Source organism: Sceloporus occidentalis, unplaced genomic scaffold, assembly GCF_023333645.1.
Source record: "Sceloporus occidentalis isolate IW3139 unplaced genomic scaffold, rSceOcc1.0.p SCAF_4, whole genome shotgun sequence".
NCBI classification, from domain to species: Eukaryota; Metazoa; Chordata; class Lepidosauria; order Squamata; family Phrynosomatidae; genus Sceloporus; species Sceloporus occidentalis.
The window spans coordinates 33164163-33190681 of record NW_028316984.1 but is presented as its reverse complement, the minus strand read 5'-3'; the positions used below and the strand labels follow the sequence as shown (position 1 = coordinate 33190681).

The 26519-nt window shown below is 37.8% G+C and overlaps 1 protein-coding gene across 7 annotated transcripts in view; it reads right to left on the bottom strand.

The window, feature by feature from the left end:
• Positions 1–1006: 1006 nt before the first annotated feature.
• CCDC141 (coiled-coil domain containing 141) overlaps positions 1007–26519 on the bottom strand; it is a 122143-nt gene continuing 96630 nt past the window's right edge. The window contains exons 17-25 of one of the 7 annotated variants that reach the window (XM_089519666.1): positions 25064–25213; positions 17047–17187; positions 14487–14684; positions 11889–12072; positions 10614–10726; positions 7974–8102; positions 6266–6419; positions 5530–5725; positions 1007–2873 (exon numbers count right to left, since the gene is read on the bottom strand). In XM_089519666.1, the coding sequence (XP_089375792.1) occupies positions 2612–2873; positions 5530–5725; positions 6266–6419; positions 7974–8102; positions 10614–10726; positions 11889–12072; positions 14487–14684; positions 17047–17187; positions 25064–25213 (1527 nt within the window). In that variant the 3' untranslated portion in view covers positions 1007–2611. Of the gene's footprint in view, positions 2874–5529; positions 6420–7973; positions 8103–8406; positions 8578–10613; positions 10727–11888; positions 12073–14486; positions 14685–17046; positions 17188–25063; positions 25214–26519 lie in introns of those variants that run through there. The other 6 variants (XM_089519667.1, XM_089519662.1, XM_089519663.1 and 3 more) reach the window with 6 other exon arrangements.

The following is a 26519-nucleotide window of genomic DNA, read 5'->3' as shown; positions in this document are numbered from 1 at the left end:
ATCCTAGTCTCATCAGTAGTTTTTGGTAATGTTTACTTGATACTTTTTCTTGTTATTTTTGGAGGTTAAAATGCTTGGGGGGGGCATTTAGAGGACATTGCCCCCACATTGAAAAAAATTTTTTTTGTTTACAAAGTAGCTAGTAATGCAATGAGAAATACAGAATTGCTCGTTTTTTTGGGCAGCAACAAGATACTTTGGGAGCAATGAGTTGCTCAGTTCGGGGGGGGGGGGGGAAGTCACTTTCCCCTGAGGGATGAAAACAGGAACTGTTAAGATAAGAAATACATATTTTTTCACATTTCAGTTTGACTGGAATTAGTGTTTATTGAGTCCTATAATTTTTTTAAAAAGTCCAGTGCACATGCACATCCTGATTGTTAATTAATTAAAACTTTCTGTGTCAAGCTGGATGTATAAATGGACTACTGAATCTGAGAATGTAGTGTATGAACAATCTATCTGTTGTGATGATTCTAGGATGGTTCATTCACACATGCAAGGAATCATCTATAGACATGATTATCACCAACAGATAAACTTGCACATATCAAATCACCATAGACACAGTTGTATTATCTTGGTGTGAAACTGATGCCAGTACCATCCTTTGAAATTTGTGTTTTCCCTTTCTTTGCCATTCATTTGCACTGCTGGGTTTTTCTCAATTCATTCCTAAAGAAGCATTTTGCATGAAAGATCTCTTTATAGAGTAGTGGTGGGTTTTTTTAAATGCATAGCTTGTAAGTAAGGGAAGTGCTACACATCAAATGCAAAATATGTTCTGTTCGCAGAATGGGGATAGGTTGTTTTCTTGGATCAATTGGCTTCCCTCCCCTGCCGTTTTTACAGCAAGGATGGATGTTGCTACTTGCAAGACTGATCTTCTTTCCATTTTACATTTCTATAATAAATTTGCAGTTGGCTGGCTAAAAATCCTCTTTTCTTCTATCTCTCATACCACCCCAGCTTCACCATTTGTAATAGATATTCTTTCCACAGAATGCTGTGCACATGAAGATTTATTTCCATATTATAAATTTCTTGCATGAGACTGGAAACATTTTTTCTTATAAATTTACCACAGAACAGTCATTTTAGGGAAGAAGAAAGTTATTCCTCATGAAATAATTTACACAAATATTTATCAGACTTTGGGTGGGGATCCTACATAGACATATGCCCTGTACTCTTATGAAATAAAATGTATTAATGATGATTCACTTCTCATTTGAATATGGTAAACATTTCTAAATGAGCATTCTCTTTAAATATTACTTACTTTATTCATTTATAACCTGTTCCCCCACTCCACACACAATATTTGAACTCATGGCAATTTTTGCATTCATTAGCCAAGTATCTATTCCCTCACCTTTATGAAAACTAGCATTATACTATCCTGTGAATCAAAGATATTATATTTTATGAAGCAAGAAATTATAGTAATACAGTGTTGCTCTGGTTTCCACATTTTAAAAAAATCAAAACCAGTACAATTCTCAAGCAAATTATTTCTTTTTGATTGCTGCTCAGTAGGAATGATTGTCCATTCCTTGTTATTTTAACAAACTAAGGGCATGCTCATTATAATATATTGGTTTTATATTTTATCACGCCCTTGTTGTATATTTTGCCCATATTGCAGTAGACATGTGTCATCATGGATCAATAGCACTCTAAATGTTTTTGTTGTCTTTGAAAATATTTAAATTAAAATGTTAAGAAAACATCTCCATAAACCAGTCTTACATATTTTCACCTTGCCAAGATGGCAATACGAGACATGAAACGAGTGAAAGCAATTGTAATGCAGTGTCTTAAGTGTATGAGCTATGATCCAGAAAACCACTAGGTGGTCTCCACTGTCATCTGTATGATGAAGATAACCATATGGTCTTATCTTACAGTATTATAAGGATTACTGAGATAAAGTAAATAAATTTATTTAAGACTTCTTAAATGATATGTAAGTTGTGAACCAACATGGTGTAGTGATTTATGTTTTGGACTAGGATTCTAGAAGACCAGGGTTGGAATCCCTGCTCAGCCAAGGATGACCCTGGACAAGTTCCACTCTTTCATCCTGAGAAGAAGCCAATGGCAAACCCCCTCTGAACAAATCTTGCCATAAAATCCCTGTAATAGGGTCACCATAACTTGGAGTCAAATTGAAGGCACATAACAAGAACAGCAACGTATAAGCTACAACTATATCAAACATTTGTGCCATTTTCATCATATGGCATTAAAGCAATCATAGTATTTTAACTAATACATTTATTCCCGTGATCATCTTGTGCTCTGTGCACAAATAATAATGCATGAAGACATTTTGTTTGCTTTTTTTTAGTTCTAAAGCGCTTTTCCTTTATAGTGCAAAACCCTATTAGATATCTTTACAAAACCTCCATTCCCATGTAAAGCTACTGTCACATGTAACAACAGAACAACAACATCTAGTGCAGCTGTGATATTGTTATAAAAATGTTATTTTCAGAGTGACTCATAAGCAAGAGTGAGAAAAGCGATGTGAAATGCAGTGAAAGTTGGCCGACTGCTGTTGTCTCCAGTTGTGGAAATTAAAGTCCAGTGAAGTCAGTATGCTGTACTAAGTGAACAGCCAGTGTGCAAGTGATACAACCAAGTAGAGGGCACAGAGGATAATCCAGTCTATTCTCTTTATAGGTAGCTCATTACCTTTCACATGGAGGATGGCACTTGAGGAGACTGTGCCACTAGAATTTTTAGCCCGAACCACATAGAGGCCAGCATCTGTGTCACACACCTCCTTAATGAACAAAGTATGCTTTGTGTCCTTGTGTAAGAGCTCTATGCATTCATCTCCAGTCAGTTTCTGGCCCTTCTTGTACCTGAAGCAGAGAGTCAGTTTTCAAATCATGAATGTTGGTGGAAGCAAAATAATCTGTGATGTCAAACAACTCTTACAGATTAGAACTACAGATTACTCCCTACTTTTTAATACTTTACAAGAGATATTTAAAGGGGGAAAACATTAAAAAAATAATGAAGGTGAATCCTAATCCAGAAAATGTCTGATCTTAAGCACTACTGCTGTGATTTTTGTTTGGCTCCATAAAGGTCAAAGCAGAACTTAATTTTAATTTATATGACAACATTAATTTTACATTCTGCCCCACCCAAAACAACAAGAGAAACTGGGAGCTGAGATTTGATTTTCTCCTCCATATCAAGCTGATTGCATTTATTCCTAATTTATACTTGCTAACAAAAGAGGAAAATCAAGCTTCAGGATGAAGATTCACATTACTGACATTTGAGGATTGTTCTCATAATGAAGTTTTGTGCCTATTAAGAGAAAGATGTTGTCTCTCCTGTGTCCAGGCAAGAAGTGAGTGACCCTGTACTGGTGATAATAATTTTGTGAGCGGGAGAAAGGGAAATGAAAGCCAATGATCATCATTTATCTGTATTCAACTGAAATGTATTCAACTATGGATGACCAACATGAAAACAACTGATATAGTGAGGAATGTAAAGTCTTTCTATGTAGTGTATGGCACTTCTGTGCAGTCTCATCCTTGACTGACCTCTTTTTTAAAATCAGTGCATTCTTTAAAGACAAATAGCAATAGCACTTATATCGCTTCCAAATAGCACTATATCACTTACCAATGTACTGAGCGGTTTACAAAGTGTAAGCTAACAAGCTGGGTACTCATTTTAGAGACCTACAGAAGGATGCCAAGCTGACTCGACCCAGAACCCTTGGCTGGTATTGAACTCACAACCTTGTGGTTTGTGAGTGAGTGGCTGCAGTACAGGCATTTAACTACTGTGCCACTAGGAACACCTCCCCACCCACCACAAAATGCATGTTGAAAATAATGATAAACAAATGCTGGTGTTAATGTCAGGGTAGAGGACAGGAGCACCAATGATTCTCTCACTCCTACCCAGCACCTGCTATTTGGAACCACTTTCATGGCAAGCAAATAAATGGCATTCAAGCTAATTATTTCCAGCCACAGTTTGTCTGGTTGCACACCATCTTAGGTCTATTAGTGTCACTTAAATATAGCATTCATATTATAAATTTTTCTGTGTAAAGCAGGTTTTGTTACCATCACCATTATAGCACAATAGGTTCCGGTCTGGATTTTTATTGAGAAAATTCCTTTTTAAACTGCATTCATAACACTGTGACCTGAAGAAGATCATTCAGTCATAAAAGTTTATTTCATTTATAGTTTGAAGAACCTACAATAGCTTTTTTGTATTAAATAAAATTGTTTAACTATTAAACTCTGCCTAAAGCTGGCAGCAATATTATTCCAAAGGGAAGATGAAAGAATATTTCAGAAGGGAAAAAAACCCAAGAAATTTTAAGAATGGGTTAGTGACCAAGACATAAGACAGTGATAGGTTTTGCTTGATTAATTTGCCTTTCAGTTAAATTCTAATTTATCAAATTCTATTCAATGTCGGTTAGTTTTTGATTTCATAGTTGTTATACACACTTACAAAAAAGTTTTTCTCTTTCTCTCTCTCGTTCAATTTGCTTTCTGTGTGCAGTTACAAAAACAAACTAAAATATCTGAAGAGTTTGCTCTGCTCTAAAAGGGAGGCAATTATGGGAGAAGCGAAAGAAAAGATGCTGTGGTGTGAGCTTATATTCTTTGGGGATTTTTAAAAACCTTACAAAACATGGATTCCACCCCCTCCCCAAAATTCACCATGAACTCCAAAGCTTCCATTTGAGGACTGAAATGTAGCAATGTCTCTTGCACACTCACTCTTTCCTTCTGGTAGTTTGAATGAAAGAAATTGCTTTTTGTACAGGTTTTGCCAAATATTAGAGTTACAAAATTTTGAGTGTAAATGTACATATAAAATATACATGGCCTCTGATAAATCTCACAAGATCTGAATATTCCCTATAAATACAAGGAAATACGCTTTCACAGAACCATCATGGGGTGGTTTGAGTACTGGACTAGAAATCCAGGAGACCAGGGATCAAATCCCTGCACAGCCATGGATACCCACAAGGTGACCTTAGGGAAGTCATACTCTCTCCGCCTAAGAGGAAGCAATGGCAAATCTCTCAAATAAATCTTTCCATGAAAACCTTGTGATTGCTGTGCATTAGAGTTGCCATAAGTGAGGAATCACTTAAAGGCATACAGCATCATTAAAAGTTTTCATATTCACTCCCAAACATGTACAAACTTTTACTGCAGAAGTCACTTTTAGTGACTGGAATGTCTTATTATGAAAGAAGGATGTTTCATCATATAATATTCTTAAAATATTATTTTGAGTTGGGTGTGTTTGAATAACATAACTGAAAACTGATGTTATATGACCCTTATATTACACAGATATGATCATAATTAATTTGGGTTTCAGTTGGAAATGCAATAGTGTAGAAATGTGTAGTGATATGCAAGTGTTGCTCTAATTTTCACACTGATGCCCAGTTATATATGACTCAGTAGGGATTTCTCTATTTATATTTAGGTTTTCTCATTGTAAGCTACCCACCAGGTCAGTGTAGGCTCTGGGAATCCTGTTACTTCTACTTCCAAAGTCACCGGAGAACCTTCCATGACAGTTACGTTAGACAGAAGCTTGGAGAAGTTAGGCGCCTGTCCAGATAGGCTGACCATGCTGTTCTTTTCAGATATACTTTTAATCTCTTCTCGGGTGACCATCTGCCTCTGACAGCTTCTGGTGGCGTCTGATTGAAACAGGAGATCTGAGAATGTATTGGGTGAAGCATGCATCCTATCCTGGTTTTTAGTAAAGTTATTTATGTCATGCAATTGTCTCTGTGCTTCTGTCATGCCTCTGTGAACCTCATGGCGTTGCAAATGGGTCTGGCACACTTCACTCGTCATGCAATAGGCAGACTTCGTCTTGAGCGTGCAGGGAACAGGGCTGCCTTCAGGCATTTCTGGTGAACTAGGAGCAAAAGGGGATTCTGCTTTGCATTTTGAGTGGTAGCTTATGGTAGAGGAGGAAAATCTATCTAGCTCATCTGTCATATATTCCTTTCTGTGACCAGGCACGTCACCATAAGCAGCAGAGGTTAAGAGATCAGATCCATCTGCCATTCTTTTACTGCCAGCATTTATCTGCATTTGCACACTATAAGAGCTGACATGCAGACTACGCGAACTACAGCAGGGTGGTTCTTCTAGGTCTGTTTCAGAATGCAGAAGATTGGATTCTGGTGTCTCAGAAAGTGGAGGCAAAGAGATATCATCGGGGGATATACACTCATATTCATCATCTCCAGAGGGCATTTCTTCTGCCAGGAGCTCAGGCTGAAAGCTATCCTCTTTGGCAGGAGACAAGAGTTCGGTGTCCTGTGAAACACAATCCTCACCAGCTGGGCAGATAGTTGAAATATCAGCCAAAATCTTCTGTTCCTTAAAAACAGAACAAGAGGGAGTGAGGGAGAATCTGAGCACAGTTTACAGAACTTGCAGTTGTTTTTACAATAATATAATTCCTGAAAATATGTTGATTGAAAATGATTTGCACAGGCAATAAGATTTGTCTATTGCTAACAAAAACCATTAGCTTACAATTTCTCCACTGTAAAACCAAGCTTATTATCACTGGATTTTTCATTTCTCTCAGTAAATACAAAACCTACTATCAGTTCTTTAAATGTATACCACGCACCATCTCATGTGTTTGGGAAGTGGGAGATTCTGCATCTTCTCTCCTGACTGCCCTTTTACTAACAAAACCAGGCTGTGGCTTTTCAAAGGGCATGTAGCAATGATTGGATCCAAATTTATCATTAATAAGTACTCTTGAGCCAGAGGAAGGAAGGAACAAGAGAGCACCCTAAAACCATGGGGCAGGTGAAAAGAAGCATGCTTACTCTGGAGATTATCAGATGGCGAAAAAGGAGAGGAGAAAACTGGGACGTTTCTGTCGTTATGGCGCGACTGCAAGAAGATTATTAGAGTATGTCCCAGAACGTCACTCTCATCCCGTCTTCCCATGAATAAAAGTTACGGGCAAATTCAACTTCACTCCTGTGCTTTTTCACTGTCTGATAATTTCCTCTATCAAGTTTTGAATCACTACACTACCTCATGATGTTTTAATCATGTTATATATTGTTTGTTGGGAGGGGCACTTGCAGAATGGCCATGTATCCCTCCAGATCCCATGAAAGGCTTGCACAATATCATTCTAGGTCAATCTTCTTAACTCTGGTGTCCTCCAGATCTGTTGATCTAAGCTCTTACCATCTCTAGATAGTATGGCTATTCAATACTGGCTGAACTTTACATGCTTTAAAAGATGTCTGAGCCCCTTTTCAAGGGTCTAGGAAGCTGATATTGGATAACAAAGGGATATTAGTAATAAATATAAGGATACTGTTATTATCCAATTTCATATAAATTTGTTATCAGATTAAACTACAACTTCATATTATAATATTCACCAGGAGAGAGTTAATGCCATGGGAAATATATTGGGTTTTAAAATGTCAAAATCTGAATTTTGTTCCATAGCTCAACCTTTTTCTGATTCTTCCTGTGGGCCATGCATTTGTTTTGGACAAAAATAGAATGTGAATTAATCATCCTTTTAAAACAAAACTGTTTCTTAACTTAACCTTTAAAGTAGAAATAACTGTTATTTTCTGACTTAAATTATAAATGGGCTTTCAGCTAATGTGTTCAACTGCATCTAAAGTAAGATATAAATAGAAAAAAAATCAGTGCATTAAACCTAACTGCTAAGAAAGCTAAAAAATCAAAATGTGTGGTAAACTGTGTAGCTAAGTGGACATAGGATTGTTTCTTTAAGTAATCTCCATAGTTTTTGCAGTCTATATGAATAATAATTCATATTATAAAAATATGAATAAACTATACAAACACATGTATACATTTCTTTCCTCAGTAGTCTGAATTTCATTTACATAAAGTAAAGTTGGGTGGAAAAAGTTTCCAAACCTGTTTCAACTCATTTGACTTGTCTTTTATATATTCTTTATCAATCTTCTGCTTCTGTCTTTCTTGTTCTGCTTTCAGTTCATCCTCAAAATTATCAGAATTGGCTGTTTTTTCCTCCAGTGAGTCTTCCTGTTAAATGAAATTGAGAGCTACAGTAGCTGAGCCAGGCAATAAAAATAGCATCTGACTGGTCAAATATCTGTGTACATATCCAAAGCATGCACACAATTGTCCTCTGCTAGTATGCAGGCTTCACATTTCTATTTATACCATCATTTATATGCCACTTTTCAGGCAGAGAAGTCCCAATCAAAGCAGGTTACAGAATTATAAATGCAGTATAAACCAAAACCTAAGCAAGAAAATAAATCAACCTGTTGAAAGAAATATAAAAAAGACAGAAGCATCAGAAACACAATGAAATTAAACCCACTCAAAAGTGGGATCATTTCAGTATCCAACTGTCCTCACGGTTTTTCTGATTGCTAAGATGTTAGCTTCATTTAGTTCTTTCCTTCTTTCACGAAACAGTCCTCCCACAAATCCTCAGAATCAACACCAGATGAGGCATGGAGAAGCCAAGACTTGGAAACAGGTACAAGGCCTAAGCAAAGATGAGGACTTGCATGTAAATGCAGTGTTTCCAAGCATTCTCCAGAAACAGTGTTCAAAGTGATGGTAGAAATGGTAGAGGCGATTTTGTATTATTTATCTGACTTAGATGATGTCTGATGGACTAAGTAACGGGCGCACTGAGATTAGTATAAGTTGAACAACAAATATGCATTAACTAACAGATGTCTGAAAGTATATGAGACAGATATAAGAGCTAGTTTGATAGTTTGGAAGTAACAAATGGAGAATGTGAGAAATCTGTTTTTGTTACTGTATTTATTGTTTGTGATATTGTTGTGTATTTTATGTGATATGTGTTATTTGGAGTGATTGATAAATGTTTTTTATTCAAAAAGAAAAGAAAAGGAAATGGCAGAGTGGTCTTTAATGTAATTTGAAAGTGTCACTCCTGTACTCCCCAGAGTGTCAGCCATATAACATTCCTGCTCCACCTCTGACACACACTAATAGACAAGGGATAACTTCATCAAAAGTAAAGGTAGTGGTTCGTAGTGGTTCACATCTGGTTTCTCAGTAAATTGAAGCACTGACAAGAAGGAAGTCTGTATGCAATTGGATCTTGTAGCACCTTTGAGACTGAGGGCCCAAACAGACAGGCCAAAATAAAGCTGCTTTGGGTCACTTTGGAGGTATGCTGTTTAAATGACACACACATCTTAAGAGGCCCAAGGCTGTGCCAAAGCTGTGCTCCAGTCCTTAAGACTGGAGTGTGGCTTTGGCATGGCTTCCAGCCTCTTAGGATGCATGCATCATTTAAACAGCATAAGTCCAAAGTGACCCGAAGCAGCTTTATTTTGGCCTGTCTGTTCGGGCCCTGAGTAAAAGAAATTGTGGCATATGCTTTTGTAGACTACTTCCTCAGATGCATGGAATGAACTGATGCCCAGGAAGGATCTTTATAGTCTGGGTGTATGAATAGTCATAGAAATGCAAAACTTGTTGGTATGGTGATGAGATACTCACAAAGATTTATTAAAACTGAGGAAAGTAGGCTTTTTAAAAGAGAGAACCCTGAGGGCCATGTAGTCATAGATATCTGTGTTTGAATGTTGGGCATATATTAATCTAAATTATGAGATCGTAACAAGTTATGATGAGTGATATGTCTACTACCCCCAAAAAAACACTCTTTGTGTGTGTTTATGACCCAGACAGGATAAGCCATTAGAAAAGCACACTCTTTGAAGAAAGCGAAGCCCATGTTTTACAAGGGCTCCAATAGAGCTCAGTATGACTTTGTATGATCCAAATACGTAGGGTGTATCTACACTGCAGAATTAAAGCACAATCCTGAGATATTTTGTTTGGTGAGGCATCAGAGCAATCTCACAGACCAGGCTGAATACGTCACCAAACTGCAGGATCCTGTAGAACAGTCATGACAGTTAAAGTGGTGCCAAACTGCTTTAATTTGGCTGTGTGGATACACCCTTAGTCTAATGGGAGTCCCTCAAAACCCAGCCAGCATTTTGCCTTTTGTGTAAGGGTGAATGCCAGAAAAATATGAGAAAAAGTAAAAGAACATACTGTAATTAGAGATGGGGTGAATTTGAAAGATACTCCTCTCCACTGAGTCTCAAGTTGGAGCAAACCAAAACAGCCATTATCTAAATTGCTCTATTTGATCTCCATAGTTATGCTATAATGATGGACCTTAAGATGTTTCCAACTCTCCTCAATATAGCATGTACATTCTCAGCCCTTCTGAACCCCGCTGTTCATATTCTGACATATTTCCAGCTGGATGCAACAAAAAAAGCTTTTGTACAGTGTTGTCCTGCCATGTTACATTTATCAGTGATGGCTTTTCTTGACACATTAACACCAAACACTTTTGCTGTATAATAATATTGATCTCTGCTTCCTCTGTAGCTGAAAGGTCATAAGGCAGTTGCAGCTCAGCAGTTGGGATTATCTCTCCTAAGCATTCATTTCTGGTACATTCATAGGATGGATGTGTAAATACCCAAGATCTTTTTCTCTAAATAGGAAGGAAAGAATTACCCCAAGCTTGTCTTCCAGTTCTGTTAAGGAACTACACAGTTCACTGATAGAATCAAGCACTTCTTTGTGCTTTGCTTCTAATTTTTCGACATACCTCTTTCCATCTTCAATACCTAGAATTTGAGCAAAGAAATACAGTGGTAGAATGAGCAAAATGTTGGCACTAGCCTCAAGTAGCATGATGACAGGGGCAGGCAACTGTGGAGAACTATGGGGTGGCATTATCCCTCCAGGAGACTTGGGAGGGCCACACACTCTAGTGGACCCACTCCCACATTCAATTTTTGTTTTGTCCCAAAATGCTCCTCAAAGTCCAGTAGGGGACATGGGAGCATGTTTGGGGCCTTCCCTGGCCCCTATAATACATTTTGGGCATTCTGAAGGGGGAAAAGTGGTCCAGTGGGACTCCAAACACTACCTAGAAATCATTGTTGGACATTTTGGAACAAAAAAAAATGTTTTTATCCCTGGGGAGATACTGGGGGCCACAAAAGCAGCCCAGGGGGAATCATATGCAGCCTATGCAGCTCTTTGCCCATCCCTGCTTTAGGGTCAGATCTATTTATTTATTACAGTACACAAAGAGGTTCTGTATAATGAAATACCGAGTCTCTGATAATGGATCTTTGGTGGCTCTGACATCTTACCTACTCCTATTTACAATGCAATTCCTGTTTAAAATGCAATTCTATGTGTATTGACCAAGATTCCCCAGTTTTTGGTGTATTTTCCTCTCAGATTGTTAAAACTAAACTAGAAATGTGCAGTAACAAATTTATCAGGGTCATTTATGATTCCTCAGAAATAATACCAATTCTGTTTAATAACTAAATAAATTTTTTACCATGGTTGCTGAAAATTTTCACAAATTATTTCCAACCTGTGGCTTTAATAGGGCATTTTCTATACCTGAGCACACTGTAATTGCTGAATGCAAGTTCCCAAACATCTTTTTTTGCGTGTGCAGAAAAACGGTGTTTTCTGTGCAAGAAGCAGCATTTTCTACATAGAATATATAGTTTCCTGTGCAGAAAATGTTTTCTGCACAAAAAAGTGTGAAGTTTGTACAGAATCTATCAAAATTCTCATTAATCTTGTATTCTCCTCATCATGGTTTCCTGCCTCTTGAGAAACACATCATTTAACCATTTTCATAGCATCATGTATTGAAGGAATGCATATTACCTAATCTCTATTTGTTTTGAAACAAAGGAATGTTGACATGACTATAGTTTAATTCTTCTTTTTCAAATTAATGAACCATCTAAGACTTACCATATAAGTCTTTAGCAAGGTTAGTGATTGTCTGAATTCTTTCCTCCTGTTGAGGGACAATAGGCTCAACAAATTTATTGAATTGTTTGTAGAGTATTTCTACTGCTTCCTTTGTCTTGCACTCTGTTGAATATTTTTGAACTCTAACCACTGTAGCACTTGCTTCTTCACACCAAAATTGACACTGTGTTGGAGAAAAGAAATAAAAATCCCATCACACAAGACACTACAGCTCAAGCAAACATATTGCTTGCCTCTTTCTTTTATTATTACTTAAACTATAGGGGAGCATCAGTGTTCAAACAGGAATCTCAGAGGGATCTTTTAATGACTCCAAATGAGCATGCTTTCCTCGACTTTTCCTATCCATCCATCCATCCATGTATGTGCAAATCTACACACACACACACACACAGAGTTGTTGTGTGCCTTGACTTCTGGCGATCCTAAGACATCCCTATTATAGGGTTTTCTTGGCAAATTTCTTCGGAAGGGGGTTGCCACTGCCATCATCTGAGGCTGAGAGTGTGTGCCCAAGGTCACCCCAGGGTTTTTTTAATGTTCTAACAGGGAAGCAAACCCTGATCACCAGAGTCCAATGCTCAAACTACTACACCATACTGGCTGTCATATATGTAAGTGTCTGTGTGTGTGTATACACACACACATGCTTAGATATGTGATATGTGTGTGTGTGTGTGTGGGCTGATTTAAGATGACTCCCAGCATTCACTCACATATGAATTTTAAAACATATACAAAGCTTTTCAACCTTGGATATTCATTGTAACATATAAAATGTTTCAAATATTTCTTCTAATCATTGTTGAAATGCATGTGACTGGGAAGATTACTGTTTTGAAAAATGAGATGCAACTTTTTGATGTATTACGAAAGTCATACTGGTCATGCAGTTAATCACAACTGGGAGTTGAATGGCTTTATTACTAAGTAGGAAAGCAGTGAAACAGAAAAATGCATGATCTCATCAGAGACTTGCAGGATGTGGGTAAAAGACAAAATGCTATTATGTACTATATTTCCTTTAAGCAGGAAAGAAAACACAAAACCAATATTAATAAGCTTAGCTTTCTATTTTATGGTTAGCTATATGTCAGAAATTTATTCAAAGTTGTTCTATTAAATATTTCAATCAAATCAAAATTTTAGTAGTTGCACCTGTAGTCTTCAAAATTTGTTTTATATCAGGTGCTATGCTATATGGCCAAAGCCATGAAATTTCAGAGAGGAAATACAGATGTTTGCTAATCAATCCCAAATTATACAATATTCAGTATGTCAAACTATTTAAATATCAAATTTGGTCAAAATTAGCTCATAAATGGACATTCTACACAAAGTAATTGACAAATTGGGTTCAAAATTTATCATAGTGTTCATTTGTGTTCAATTATAAAGGATACTTTATATTATTATAAACATAATAATGTTCTATGAACACATAGGAAATCCACAGTGGGAAACCAGACCTTTACCAAACATGGTCAAAATTTAGAGCTCAAGATCTCTTTCCTGATCTGAGTAAGTTGATTCAAATCCACAAATGTTGGGGCTGAAATAAACAAGTTAGTCCTAAAGATACTGCTAGATTCCTTCCCTCATCCTTTCCCCTCCGTTAACCATAGGTTTATGTATTATAACAGTAGTTCCCAAACTTTGGTCTATCATGTGGTTTGGACTTCAACTCCCAGAAGCCAGCTTGATCAACCATCAGGAATTCTGGGAGCTGAAGTCCAAGACATCTGGAGGACCAAAGTTTGGGACTCACTGCATTACGATATCATGACTTATCTTACAGCATAAGATTGTTCATTCAAATCACGTGGGCTTCCTTATCCCATAGGACATCTAGAAAGTGGTTAAAAAATAATGGTGGATTTTATCTAATTATTCTGGATGTTACTATTAGTAGTAGCATTATGATGATGCATCATTGACGATATTTTACCTTCTCACTCCCTGCCCCTGCCAACAGCTGACCTGGGTGTATAAACAGGTGTTCTCATTCCCAAGACAGGTTTCATACATATATCACTTGTTGAATCCAGCATTACTGATGGATACAAGTCTGAGACATGTGCAAACACATACCCAAAGGAATATGTTCTTTATCCTCACTGAATTACTTTTCAATGATATGCACGTTCAAATACTTCCATGTTGAAATGCATTGGAACGGGTGCATTCTCATACAACTGTTCATGTCTCAGTATATCCATTTTAAAGCATAGTTAGGGAAATTTCAGTGTCCAGTTATTTCAGTGTTATTATTCTGTGGTTGATTTATTATTACAAACTACCTTGGGAATCCTCATAGTATAGAAACAATGGTCTATATATTTCAGTGACGAAACCAGCCTTAAAATTTAGGATATAAGCAATTCTTAAGAGCTTGGTGCATGGGAAAGAGTACATTCATTTAACTCCAGGTGCTTTTTGTAAAGGTCTCTTACCTGAAGCCTGAAATGATGGATGCTATACATAATGACTGATACTTCACAGTAATGCCCCTTTCTCCCATATCTTGAAATAGGCCTATTACCACAACTACAAAGTACACTTGCAGTTTTCTTATACCTCTTCCATCAGCTGCTGCAGGTGTTCCATGAGATCTAAATTCTGTTTGTAATCCTCCATATTCTTGCCAAATTCACTCAGCTGTTTCTCTAGTTCGTTGATGGAGTCAGAAAGTATCCCAGCTTTATCACTAGGTAATGTTGCCAGGGAATCTAAGATTTTCTTCTTTAAATTCTCTGTCTTCTTTCTCAGTACCTGCTCCAAAGAATAAACAAATAAATAATAAAACTTTTATTTATACCCCACTTTTCTGCTATAGGAGCAATCGAAGCGGCTTACATGATTAAAAGACAATCAATATACACTACATACAGTTTGTTCAATACCATATCTAACTCTCCTTCCCCCTTAAAAAAGGATTAAACACATTACAATTTAAATTCAATTGTTAAAACACTGATAATAACAACAATCTACTGGGAAATAGTAGAATTATACTTAAGGTGGGGAGAAATCATTAGCCGATTGTTCTATTTGGGGAAGGCCTGCTGGAAGAGATCCGTCTTAACACTTTTTAAAAGCTGTCTAGGATGGAAATTTGACGGATCTCCTCTGGCAAGGCATTCCACAAGCTGGGAACGGCAGCAGAGTATGTCCTCTGGGAGGTTGCAGCTAGTCTGGTCTTTATAGGTTGCAATAAATTCCTCAGAAGACCTGAGGGTGCAGGGTGGATTATATGGAAGTAGGTGATCGCTTAGATAGGAAGGACCCAAGCCATGTAGGGCTTTAAAGGTAAAAGCCAGCACCTTGTATTGTGCCCAGAAATTAATAGGCAGCCAGTGAAGTGACTTTAAAATAGGTGTTAGCCGGTCACTCCTGGATTTTCCGGTGACCAACCTGGACTAGGCACAAGGGTAGCCCCATGTAGAGCGCATTGCAGAAATCGAGTCGTGAGGTTATCAGTGCATGTACTACAGTTTCTAGGTCCCTTATCTAAAACAAAACAATAACATTTTTTTTGGGGGGGGGGGGCAAAGTCATTAGTTTGTTCAACGTGTGTGTACATAGGGTGTTTTTGTTTCTGTGTAGCATCAGCAGAAATATTTTGAGAGCACAAGAAATCAGATACATTTTCACATTTCAACTTGTGTGGAACTTTGGCCAGGAGCAGTGGTGTACTTTTCAATGTATCCCACTGCTCCCCTCCTCAAAGTGGCAATTGTAACCTCCTTTCTATAACCTTCCATGCACCTTCACTATAGCATCCTGTGGAAGACTGAGAAAACAGCTGGAAATGTTTTTTGACAGCACAGACACCTGCAACAAGAGGAGCGGGGAAACAGAAAGAAAGTCCCAGTTCTGTGGCATTCGTTAATGGGTCCACTACTGTATCTTGGTTTTATGATTACCTTCTTAGGGAAAAGCAAGAACATCCCTGCCTTCCACCCTCCAACTATCTTGGTAGGAATTACAGTTGTTTCATAGATTTCTCTAAAAATCTAGGAATCTATTTGGCATGTTTCAGGTGATGTTGCTTTTTTAAACTGAATTATTGAAGTTGCTTCTAGAGCCCCTATCATCACTGCAATCACCGTGGTTTTATTTTCCTGGAGGTGCTGAATCCCACTTTGTAGGTCTCAATATATATAATCTTTTCCCTCTCTTTGCTTTCAGTTCTGCTATCCCCAGGAATTGCTAACATCTATAATCCAAACTCTATAGTTGTTTTGTGTGTGTGTGTGTGTGTGTGTGTGTGTGGATTTTTCAGGCTATGTGGCCATGTTCTGGAAGAGTTTATTTCTGACGTTTCGCTGGCATCTGTGGCTGACATCTTCAGAGATGCCAGCCACAGATGCTGGTGAAACATCAGGAATAAACTCTTCCAGAACATGGCCACATAGCCCCCTCCCAAAAAAAAAAACCTATGGATGCCATCCGTGAAAGCATTCAGCTTCACAATCTAAACTCTTATTTTTCCCAACCACAGTTATGTTTGGCATATTATGTTCTAGTTGTCTATAAATTTGATTCTTAAAACCCCAGTATATTTTTAATTCAATGTTTTGTACAACTTTTTAAAGCCTAAGTTTCCATCAGTTTTTTTAAGAAGGTAAAGCTTATCTTTTGCATAGGTGCTAATGTACCATTGTAGCAAGATTGTCATGGCATTTCCCCTATTCAGCCTTTGCAATTTACTTAACACGCTAGGCTTTGATAGTCTCAATAGCATCATTGTTGTTGTTCCCCTTAAGTCCCACATTTCTCCCAAAACTGGAATTCCTAGTAGTTTACAAAAAAGAGAATGGATATAGGTGTTGTCTTTACCCAAACAACAAGATTATAATATTACAATTATAAGATAATATTATTATATTATCAAACACTTTAGTATTTGATAGACAAGCAGACATACAAAGTTGGTTCAGTTTTGAACTTAAACAAACAAACAAACAAACAAACAAAAATCCCTAAGCCCTAAAAGGAAAAGGGGTAGATATGACCTTTGGTGTTCTGTTACATCAGCTGCATTGGGGAAATTACTGATGAATGATGTCAGCTAAGTCTACATATTTGGGATAAATCTTAGGCATGAAATACTTCAACTGCTATTAGTTGTTACCTGCATTTTCTCAGAATATGCCTCAACTTGCTGTATCTGAATTCTTAGGGTCTTCGGGTTTCTTGCTCTTTCACTTCTCTTGCTATAGTTGAATTTCATGTTGTTGAATTTCTTTTTGAGATCTTTAAATGATTCTCTGAGCTGAAAAGAAATCATTTTTTTAAAGGGAGAGAAATGTGACAATACTATAAAATGAATTAAGAACATTTACTTCAATCATTAACCTGTGATCTGTATCCTATTGATAGTCTGAACTAGAGTAAAACCAAGTGAGATTTCCATGTGCTGACTCACCATTCAACAATGGATTCAGTGGCTTTACATTAGATTCAGGTCAGAAAGTATATCCTAAAGCATTTGGGTACACATTTTTCCTAGGATAGGGATAATCTCTGCATCAGAAAAACACGTAAACCAGAATTTGTTACTGTGCTGTAGGTATTTTATTCTGTTGAAAACATAGGTCTATGAAGGCAAGCCAGTGCCTTCTCTAAAGTACTTTTAAAAAATCATGAAGAAATAATTAATGCATGTCATCTGTCCCATAAAGAACATATTTGTGGAAAATCTATGATGCAAGTCCACAAGGTATGATTCAATAATATTTATGCACATAATGCTTTTAGAGGCAGAAGTGAGATGCAAGTCTGCATTATTATTATTTATAATAATATTATTAAATATGATATTTATTATATTAAACAAAAATAATAGGGGAATGAGCACTGCATAGCTGCTCCATTGGAACTCCCCTGTTCCAATTGCCATCAGGATTGCTGATCATGAACATTTCAGGAATTTATTATTTGCAGGTCATCCTATTATACACTTGCCGGGAGATTTTATGATCTAAAGATATTGCTTTCTGGTTGGCCTTGACATCTCATCTCCAGTTTCTGAAGCCCAAGAGGATGGGCAACGTTTGTCATCCAGCAACTAATGAGATTAAGCTCTAGTTCATCAAATTTGATATCCATATGAGCTTTCATAAAGCGTGCATTTGGAAAGGAATGAATTGCCTCCTGAATATTCCTGGCAAAGTAAGCATTGCACTACAAACCCATGTTAGTAAATGCCACCTCAAAGGCAATGACATTATAAAATTAATATTTGGTTGGCTTATGGGAAAAAGACATATCCAGGTTTTACCAGGTTTTCTACATTCTGTTTCAAAGCAGGAAGGAAGGCAGTTTCTTATAGCTGTCATAATGTATTTGTCTCCAACTGCCAAAAAATGTTTTTATTTTCCGACTTGAGATCGTGTGACTATTGAACATTTCTGGACTGATGCTGAGTTCTATTTTTGTGGCAAACTCTATCCGCCTGGTGGAATTGGAAAGGACCAGAAGCTGACAGCCTCAGGGTATAGGGATCTGCTCTACTGAAATGCCCAAGTAAAGAGGGACAGCAAAGGCAATGCTGTCTGAACATTTATGAAAAGTCACACCTACTCATGGTGAAAGAAGAAGGAGGACTGTTGGAAAACAAGGGAATGAAACGAAGTGAGCATGATAAAAGATGGAGGAAGGGAGAACGGAATTGTAAACTGAACCCACTGTAACTGTGCTCTGAAGTGCGAGCCAAGGAGGAAGAGAACAGCAAACAACAGGTGCTTGTCAATCCCTTTCTCTCCATTTTGAAGGCCGCAGTGAATTGTGGGAACTAGAGAGTCAAACAAGAGATGCCAGTTCCATCCTCACAACAAAGAAGATGAAGAATTGCATAACTGCTGGAATCACTTCAAATGATAAGAACATAAGAAGAGCCATGATGGGATCAAACCCAAAGCTTCTCTAGTCCAGCATTCTGTTCACACAGTGGGCAACCAGTTGCCTATGGAAAGCTCACAAGCAGCACATGAGTGCAATGGCATCCTCTTGCTCATGTTCCCCAGCAACTAGGCTGCAAGTAAGGCACACTCTGCTTCTGGGTGGAAAATATATCTATCATGTATAAGAGCCACTGATAGCTTTATTTCCATGTATTTGTCCAATCCCATTTTAAAGCCCCCGTTGTTTGTTCTCTGCTGCTGCATCTTTTGACAGAGAATTCCACAATTTAACTATGTGATGTGTGGAAAAGTACTTCCTTTTATTTGTTCTAAATTTCCCACTGTAGAGATTCCATGGATGACCCTGGATTCCATAATTATTGGGGGAGGGGGAGGTACTAGCCACTTTCATCACACCATGTATGATTTTATACACTTCCATCTTCTTAACATGTTTTTCTTAAGCTCTAAAGGTTGTAACCTTTCCCTCATATGGGAGCTATTTCTACCCTTGATATCTGTGGTTGCACTTTTCTGCACTTTCCCTTCTCTATAGTGTCACTTTCTAGGTCAGCAGCATCTGTCAACATTTGAATAATGTCAGTATGGTATTGGTAGTTTTATTTTTGAACCTTTTTTTCATTATGCCCAGCACATAAAACTGGGCCAACATTCCTATTGAGCTTCCACTGAAACCCCAAGATCTCTTTCTTGGTCAGTACTTTCTGGCTCATACACTTATCGTAGCATGCATAAAGTTGGGATTTATTTTTACACTGAAGAGCATGTAATGTGGAATAAACACCATATTATTGTGCTCCACCTGGGAGGGATCCCTTTGGAGTTCTTTACAGTCTGTTTTTCTTCTAACCATCCTAATATGGCAGTGTGAGCAAACCTGGTCCTTTCACTGTTCACAACCAACTCCAGATAATTTTATGAAGACCTGAAAAAGCATTTATTACTGTTACAGATCCATGAGGAACCATACTTTATACTTCTCTCTGTTGTGAGAGGCAACCATTCCTGCTCTCTGCTTTCTGTTCTTTAGCCAGTAATACTTAACTGTTATGTTTTGCTTTTTGTTTGCATGCCCTTGGTGAAAATTATCTGCTGATTTATTCCCTGAGACACAGGATGTGAGCATTCAAGATTCAGATCTAGGTTGAGACTTCAATCTCACTGGACAAGCTATAGGAAGCCACTGAATCCAGAGCTCCAGTCAAACAATCAAATTTCTCATGCAGCTGAGGAAATCAGAGCACTTGCTGCTCATTCTATTTTACTACAGAATTACTGTAAAGATACAGATTAAGAATATGCTGTTAATGACCCCTTTGAGTGGTCGAGAAAGCATCCTAAATAAATACTTAACACATGGTCTATAACACGTACAGAATCCCAGAATAAATACCCTCTAAAAGGAGTGTGTATACTTGTTCTGACTGCTGTCTTTACCAAGCGTTATAAATACCTTTGAAGCTTCCCACTTCAAAATAAGCTTCTCAATTTACATGAAAGAACTTCTAATTATCTTTATTAGTTTACCCAAACTGCAGTGGTTACAACTTTCTTGCATGCATGGGTGGGTGGGTGGGGCGGGGTACATCAGATTCACCTAGAACCTAATTTCCATTTAGCCAAAGTCTCTGATTCCTCCCAAAGACATGATTTATGGTTATAAAACAGCTATTTAAAATATGAAATCATTATTCTTTGTGAGAGGTGCAGCCCCTAAAAAGAGGCACAAGAAAGCAAGAGTTCCCTTTATCACGTTATGTCAATTTACCAGTGTTCATGTAAAAAAGACTTTAAAGCTCCCTTTTGGCAGAGTCAACGTTTGAAATAGGAGCTCCTTGTTCCAGAAAAGATGCTTCATATGTCAAAAGAGTTGCAGCTGCTGTCACTTTTCTCATTCTCAATCGGAAAGTCTGCTCCGATTAGGCCCTTGCACGTTCCTCTTTATATTATGCTTACAGCGTTGACTATATTTTCCAGTCAAAATAAATTAATAGTTTTGCTTCATTTGAAAAGAAGAATCCATTTGCAAGGAAAGCAGTCTAGCTGAATTAAAGTGACTAGGACAGCAGCATTTCTTACCCTGCTGTGGCCACCGCCACCCCCACCCCATTATTTTCATTCTCTGTTTCAGTATATGACTAACTGCCTCATTTTATACATCAAAGAAGGAGAAAGTGCATTGACACTATGAGGTAAAGCATGGAAATGGAATTGCAGACTGGCAGAGCTGAAAAGTCTATCATGTTTCTAAAAAATAAGGCAGGGGAAAAATGTATGCCTCCAATCATAGCCGTGGTTACTTGAAAGAAGCTATCTTTGGATTGAATCCCAAGTGTTTAGTGTCCAGTATAAGAATGCCTAGCTGCTATGCTTTCAGGAAACAGGAATAATGGCTACAAGTGGCTAAAGTCCACTTGTGCACTGGATTTGCTGGAGAAAATCATCCCGTTAGGGTACCAATTTTCTGCAGAAAGTGCCATGCCTCACACTGATTTACTCAATGTCAACCCAAGCACTGCTCAGACATACTTTGTCTATGTACAGCTGTTTGGAAATTGGTAACAAATGATGGAAAGGATGTCTGATGACAACTGCTGGAATGTATCACTCAAGGAGAAAACAAATAGTAGAGATACAGTAAGATAGTGTTTTAATGATCCACTTGTTGCCATGGTTGTCAAAAAATAAAACAAAAGAGCCACCCTACTCTGTCCCCTGGGTCCAAAAGAAGGACCTACAGTGAATCTCTTTAGTATGGACTTTTCTCCTTGCACATGTATAAATTGAATCCTAGAATCGTAGAGTTGGAAGAGACTGCAAGGGCCATCCAGTCTAACCCCCTGCCATGCAGGAAATCTCAATCAAAGCATCCCCGACAGATGGCCATCCAGCCTCTGTTTAAAGACCTCTAATTGATTTCTGTAGAGCATGCATTTAGGAAAATGTAAATACTGTATATACTCATGTATAAATCTAGAAATTTTAGTAAAAAAATTGACCTAAAAATGGTTGACTTATCCACAGGGCCAACGTAAGTACTGTACTTTAACTCTCTCTCTCTCTCTCTCTCTCTCTCTCTCTATATATATATATATATATATATATATATGCCATCCCCTTTTTCTGAATAGAGTGGTAAAAGGCAAGAGCTTAGTCCATCCTGGGAGCACCAAAAAGAGGCATAGGTCCCTTCTGCTCTCTCATCCATCCTGCCTTTAGGATGAGCACAAACAGTTATACCTGACAGAATTTTTAAAGTTCTTTGGCATCATTTTCCTTTGCATCCTTTACATTCTTTACTCTTGACTTATCCACGGGTCATATCAAAATCCATCATTTTGGCCCTCAAACCTGCCCTCCACTTATACATGAGGTTGACTTATAGTCAATCATGTATGATAAGTAAAGTTGATATGTAATTTAGAACAGCTTTTCCAAACAGATGAAGGCTAGAGAAAATTGATATGCCTTTAGATCATTTTTGCAAGGCAGGGTTGTTGGATTCATGTAAAGAAGCTGCTGCTGGTAGAAAAACCGAGCAATGGAACAGAAACTCTGAACCAACATCTATATTGCACTGATATGCACTGGGTGCACTGAACAATGTAAATCCTGGGGTTGGATGCATGTCATGGGGCATATAATGGCACCATGTGAGTCTGGAACTGTTTTTAAAATGTGAAAGCTATCTGTGCCAAATTACTCGTGGGTGTTCAAAATGAGCCTTTTGCCTTTTGAATATTCTTAATCTTTGATATTCTCAAACCCCCCCCCCCCCCCCCAAAAAAAAATCTACAGGTAAGACTTTCTTTCTGTTTGTGTCGTGGATTTTCATAGAACCATGAAATTTGGGAGTTGGAATGGAGGTCTCATCTCCTGTCTTCAGCAACAAAATCCTTAAAATATGGCCATCCAACATCTATTCAAACATCCTCTAGAGTTGAGGACAGCCCACCACAGCTTGCCAGGCAGGCAGGCATATTCCACTGTCAAATAGATCTTACTCTTTGGAAGTTTCTCATGTTTAACTAAAACTTGCTTCCTGAAATTTCTTCCTTTTGCTTCTAGTTCTTTCCTTTAGAACAGTCAAAAAAACCTATAAAATTCATGGGTATCACCAGAAGTCAACAGGTGACTTTCAAGCAGGCACACACACACACACACACACACACACACACACACACACATACATGCATGCACTCCCTCACACACTATACATCCCATTCATTTTGTTTTCTTTGGGCTAAACATGCCAAGATGTTCCAGTAGTTCCCTATTGGACTTGGTTTCCAGACATGCACGCTGTTGTCTTCCCTGCAAATGTGTCTTCCCTCCTCTGGACCCACTCCATTTTGTAAATGTCTAGGGTTTTTTTCTAAAGCGTTTTCACATATCCTGTCCATTCAAGTATCTCCCATCTTACAGTTCTTCTTTTGATTAATATTATTTTTAAATAAATGCTTTGTATTTATATTTGTTGAATTTTATATTGTTTGTTTTAATTTAGTCACATCAGCTTTTAAAAACAAGAATCCATTCTTTACTCATTAACCATTGCCATTTGCAATTCATCTTTCACTTATGAAACAATGAATTCCCGTACTTAAACTGATATGCAAATAGCATCTTAGGTAATAAAGTAGTGCAGTCAAGTAGTACAATTTTGAAACATAGTGCAGTCAACTGGAAACATATAAATATTAGGCAAGATACAGGCCAGGAACAGTTACTTAAGTAATTTTTAAAATATTGGGCAAGGTACAGGCCAGGAGCAGTTGCTTTTTAAGTAACTTAAGTATGCCTAACTTAGTAGCTGGTAGAGAATACAGTCCTTTATTTAGTGGACTGCAAACCATGTAAATTATGACTAAATTGGGTTACAATAGTTTTGGAGCATATACTATGACTTTTAAGTGCACCTGGGCTCTCTAGTTTTTACAGGTTTGCATCTCAGCAGTATAACCTGTCATGGAAGCATAATTTGTCTGTCCTGATGCATTTGGTGGCTCTGTAATAAGAAAGCTGTACCCATTTTGTTATCCAGATGTCATTTTCTTTTCAATTGCACAGTTCTCTTGATGTAAACTAATACCCATAAACATATTTCCACTTGTAGAAGCTTTTTGCCACAAGACCACTGAAACTATGCAAGAAGAGGAAAAAAAGAAGAAATTGTGTTGGTTACAAGAGAAATTCTAGGATGGTCAGTTTTATACCCCAGACTTCTGATCCACATCAATAAGGTTCATCAAGGGAAACGGCACTGACAAGAAGGTGAAAGACTATATTGATTTTGGTCATCTGAGCAGAGGAGATGAGTGCAAAATATGCTGATCAGTAGAAACAACTACTGGAGAGCCACATAAAGCTGTTTAAGATTAGTACTAGCTGAGAAAAAGTCTGAAGACACCTATATATAGTCACGCACCCTTTGGATTCCATTATCCAACACATACAGCCTTCCACAGTATCACACAGAGAATATGAGTCTTGGCTCAAAGCTAAACAAAATGGAGGTAGTCACATACATTTCTAATTCTCTCATAGCCTCTTTTCTCTAAACATATCTAATTTATTATAAAATATTTTCTATAATCCAAATTACACCAGAACTGCATTATCAAGCCCAAAGACACTTTCAGCTTGTGTTTCTTGCACAGTAGCCTGGTCTGATTCATAAGAAACAATTTTTGAAACTGATGGGATTTTCAAAAACAATTTAAAATATGGCATTTGGGTCACCTGTTTCCTCTTCCCCATGTCAAAGATCTTGACTGACGAACATGCCCAAAATAGTAATTTGGACCCCAGCGCTATTTATATGTCATAAAGTATTAAGAAGCTAATAATCCATTTAGTACACTTCATTTGACCTCTATTCTTCAAACTATTCCCCAAAATTCAACAGCTGTATTATTATACCAAAATGGTAGCAGGTGGGGGGGGGGGGAGATTTGAGCTTTATTTCAAATGTCTTGGAGTGGGATCTAATACAAATATAGCTGTAACAGTTTCCAGTCTCCTCCTCCCCCCCCCTTTTTTTTTTTTAATCTAAAAGGACACAAATGTAAGCAAAATTTATGGACAGTTTGTAGACACAGGTCATCTTTAAAACTGAGGGTGAAGCTGAAACAAAAAGGCAGAAGGAGACATGAAGTGTACTGACAGCAAGAAGTCAAAGGACGCAATAGATTTTGAGTATTTAATGGGTTCTTTTCACCAGACCTCTTGTATCTCCTCTCTTGTGGTACAGAAGCGGATGGTGTGTGACAACTCTTCCTCATACTTTCCAGCTTTGGAGTCCCAGTGAATGCTGTCAGACTCAAGGGCATCGAGTTGCTGCTGGAGGTTCTTTACAGAAACATTAAAGGAATTCTAGAATGAGATGCAGAAATCAAGCTGAAACAATGAACATTTGCACCTGGAAACTAAGTGATGGCACAATTTATCAATGTAAAGTGAAAGGCTGGGCAAACCTGGGTAGAACCAGCCAATCACAGCTCATGCAGTGCTGTGAAGGGTGCCCTATGGAGGAAATAATATAAACTAGAAGCTTGGCTGGTAAAAAGTTAGATAGAGGCAGGAATGAAACAAAGTTAGGGCCACTCAGAAATAGAGTGAAGGCAAGTTATTAAAAAAGGGATTTGATCAAATCTGAATGGGGGCTTGAGGGCTGGGAATGTGGGAAGAGTCTAGGCAGATCATGTTTAACCTAAATGTTACATAAATTTTTTTTACTGGTTTTATTTTCTACAACTGTTTCTGCCTATTTTCATTTAAGACTTGATGAAGAAGACTGGTCTGGTTTCCCACACTGAAACCACTGATCCACATGGGTCACTTCTCCAGGATAGGGGTCAACTTCAGGCCAGAGTATCAGATCCAGAGAGAGTTCTTGAGGGTTAAAGAACAAAGTGGGTGACAGGAGACCAAAGGTTGGAACAGTGGGTTCATCCTGGATAGTGAATCTATCAAAATTAGTACATATATTTTTAAAAGGTAAAAACAGTGGAATCACTACGGTTGGTGTCACCTGGTGCCATAACTCATAGTGTCACCCCACCATTGACCTCCTCTCATACCACACCACACAGAATCCTTAGTAATGGTTTTTGTACTGATATCACACCTTAATAATTCCACATATCACTGAATGTAATGGAAATAGTTGTGACATAAACAACTAGAAAAATTAAAATGATACCTTTAAATTACAATATCATATACACAGTCTATAGGTGGTTTCTGTCATATGAATGCCATGTCCCTGAAGCGACCAGAAGCCGCTCCTTTTGGCCCATCTGTTTTGGGCCTGCGATTCTGTCACAGAGCCATCTCTTTTAAGAAGAGCTTGTAGGTGGTGTAGTCACTTAAGTAGGTGAAAGGGGCTTCATGCATCAGCAACTATGAAGGAGATAACCTTTTGAATTACAAATTATGAATTTGATTAAGGAGCCATGTAACTCTATCCAAAATAGCTTAATACCAGTGACACCCGGACCTATTGTACTATAATCTTTTCTAGACTGATCCCTGCCATATCTCTGCCAACATATTGTCACTGTTACGACCTGAGAAATAAATATATATCTCTACAATGCATGACTATCTAGATCAGCTCTATAGGTCCATAAATTTGTCGGAGACTGATTGGTCTAGCAGTAACACAGGAAAGGAAAAT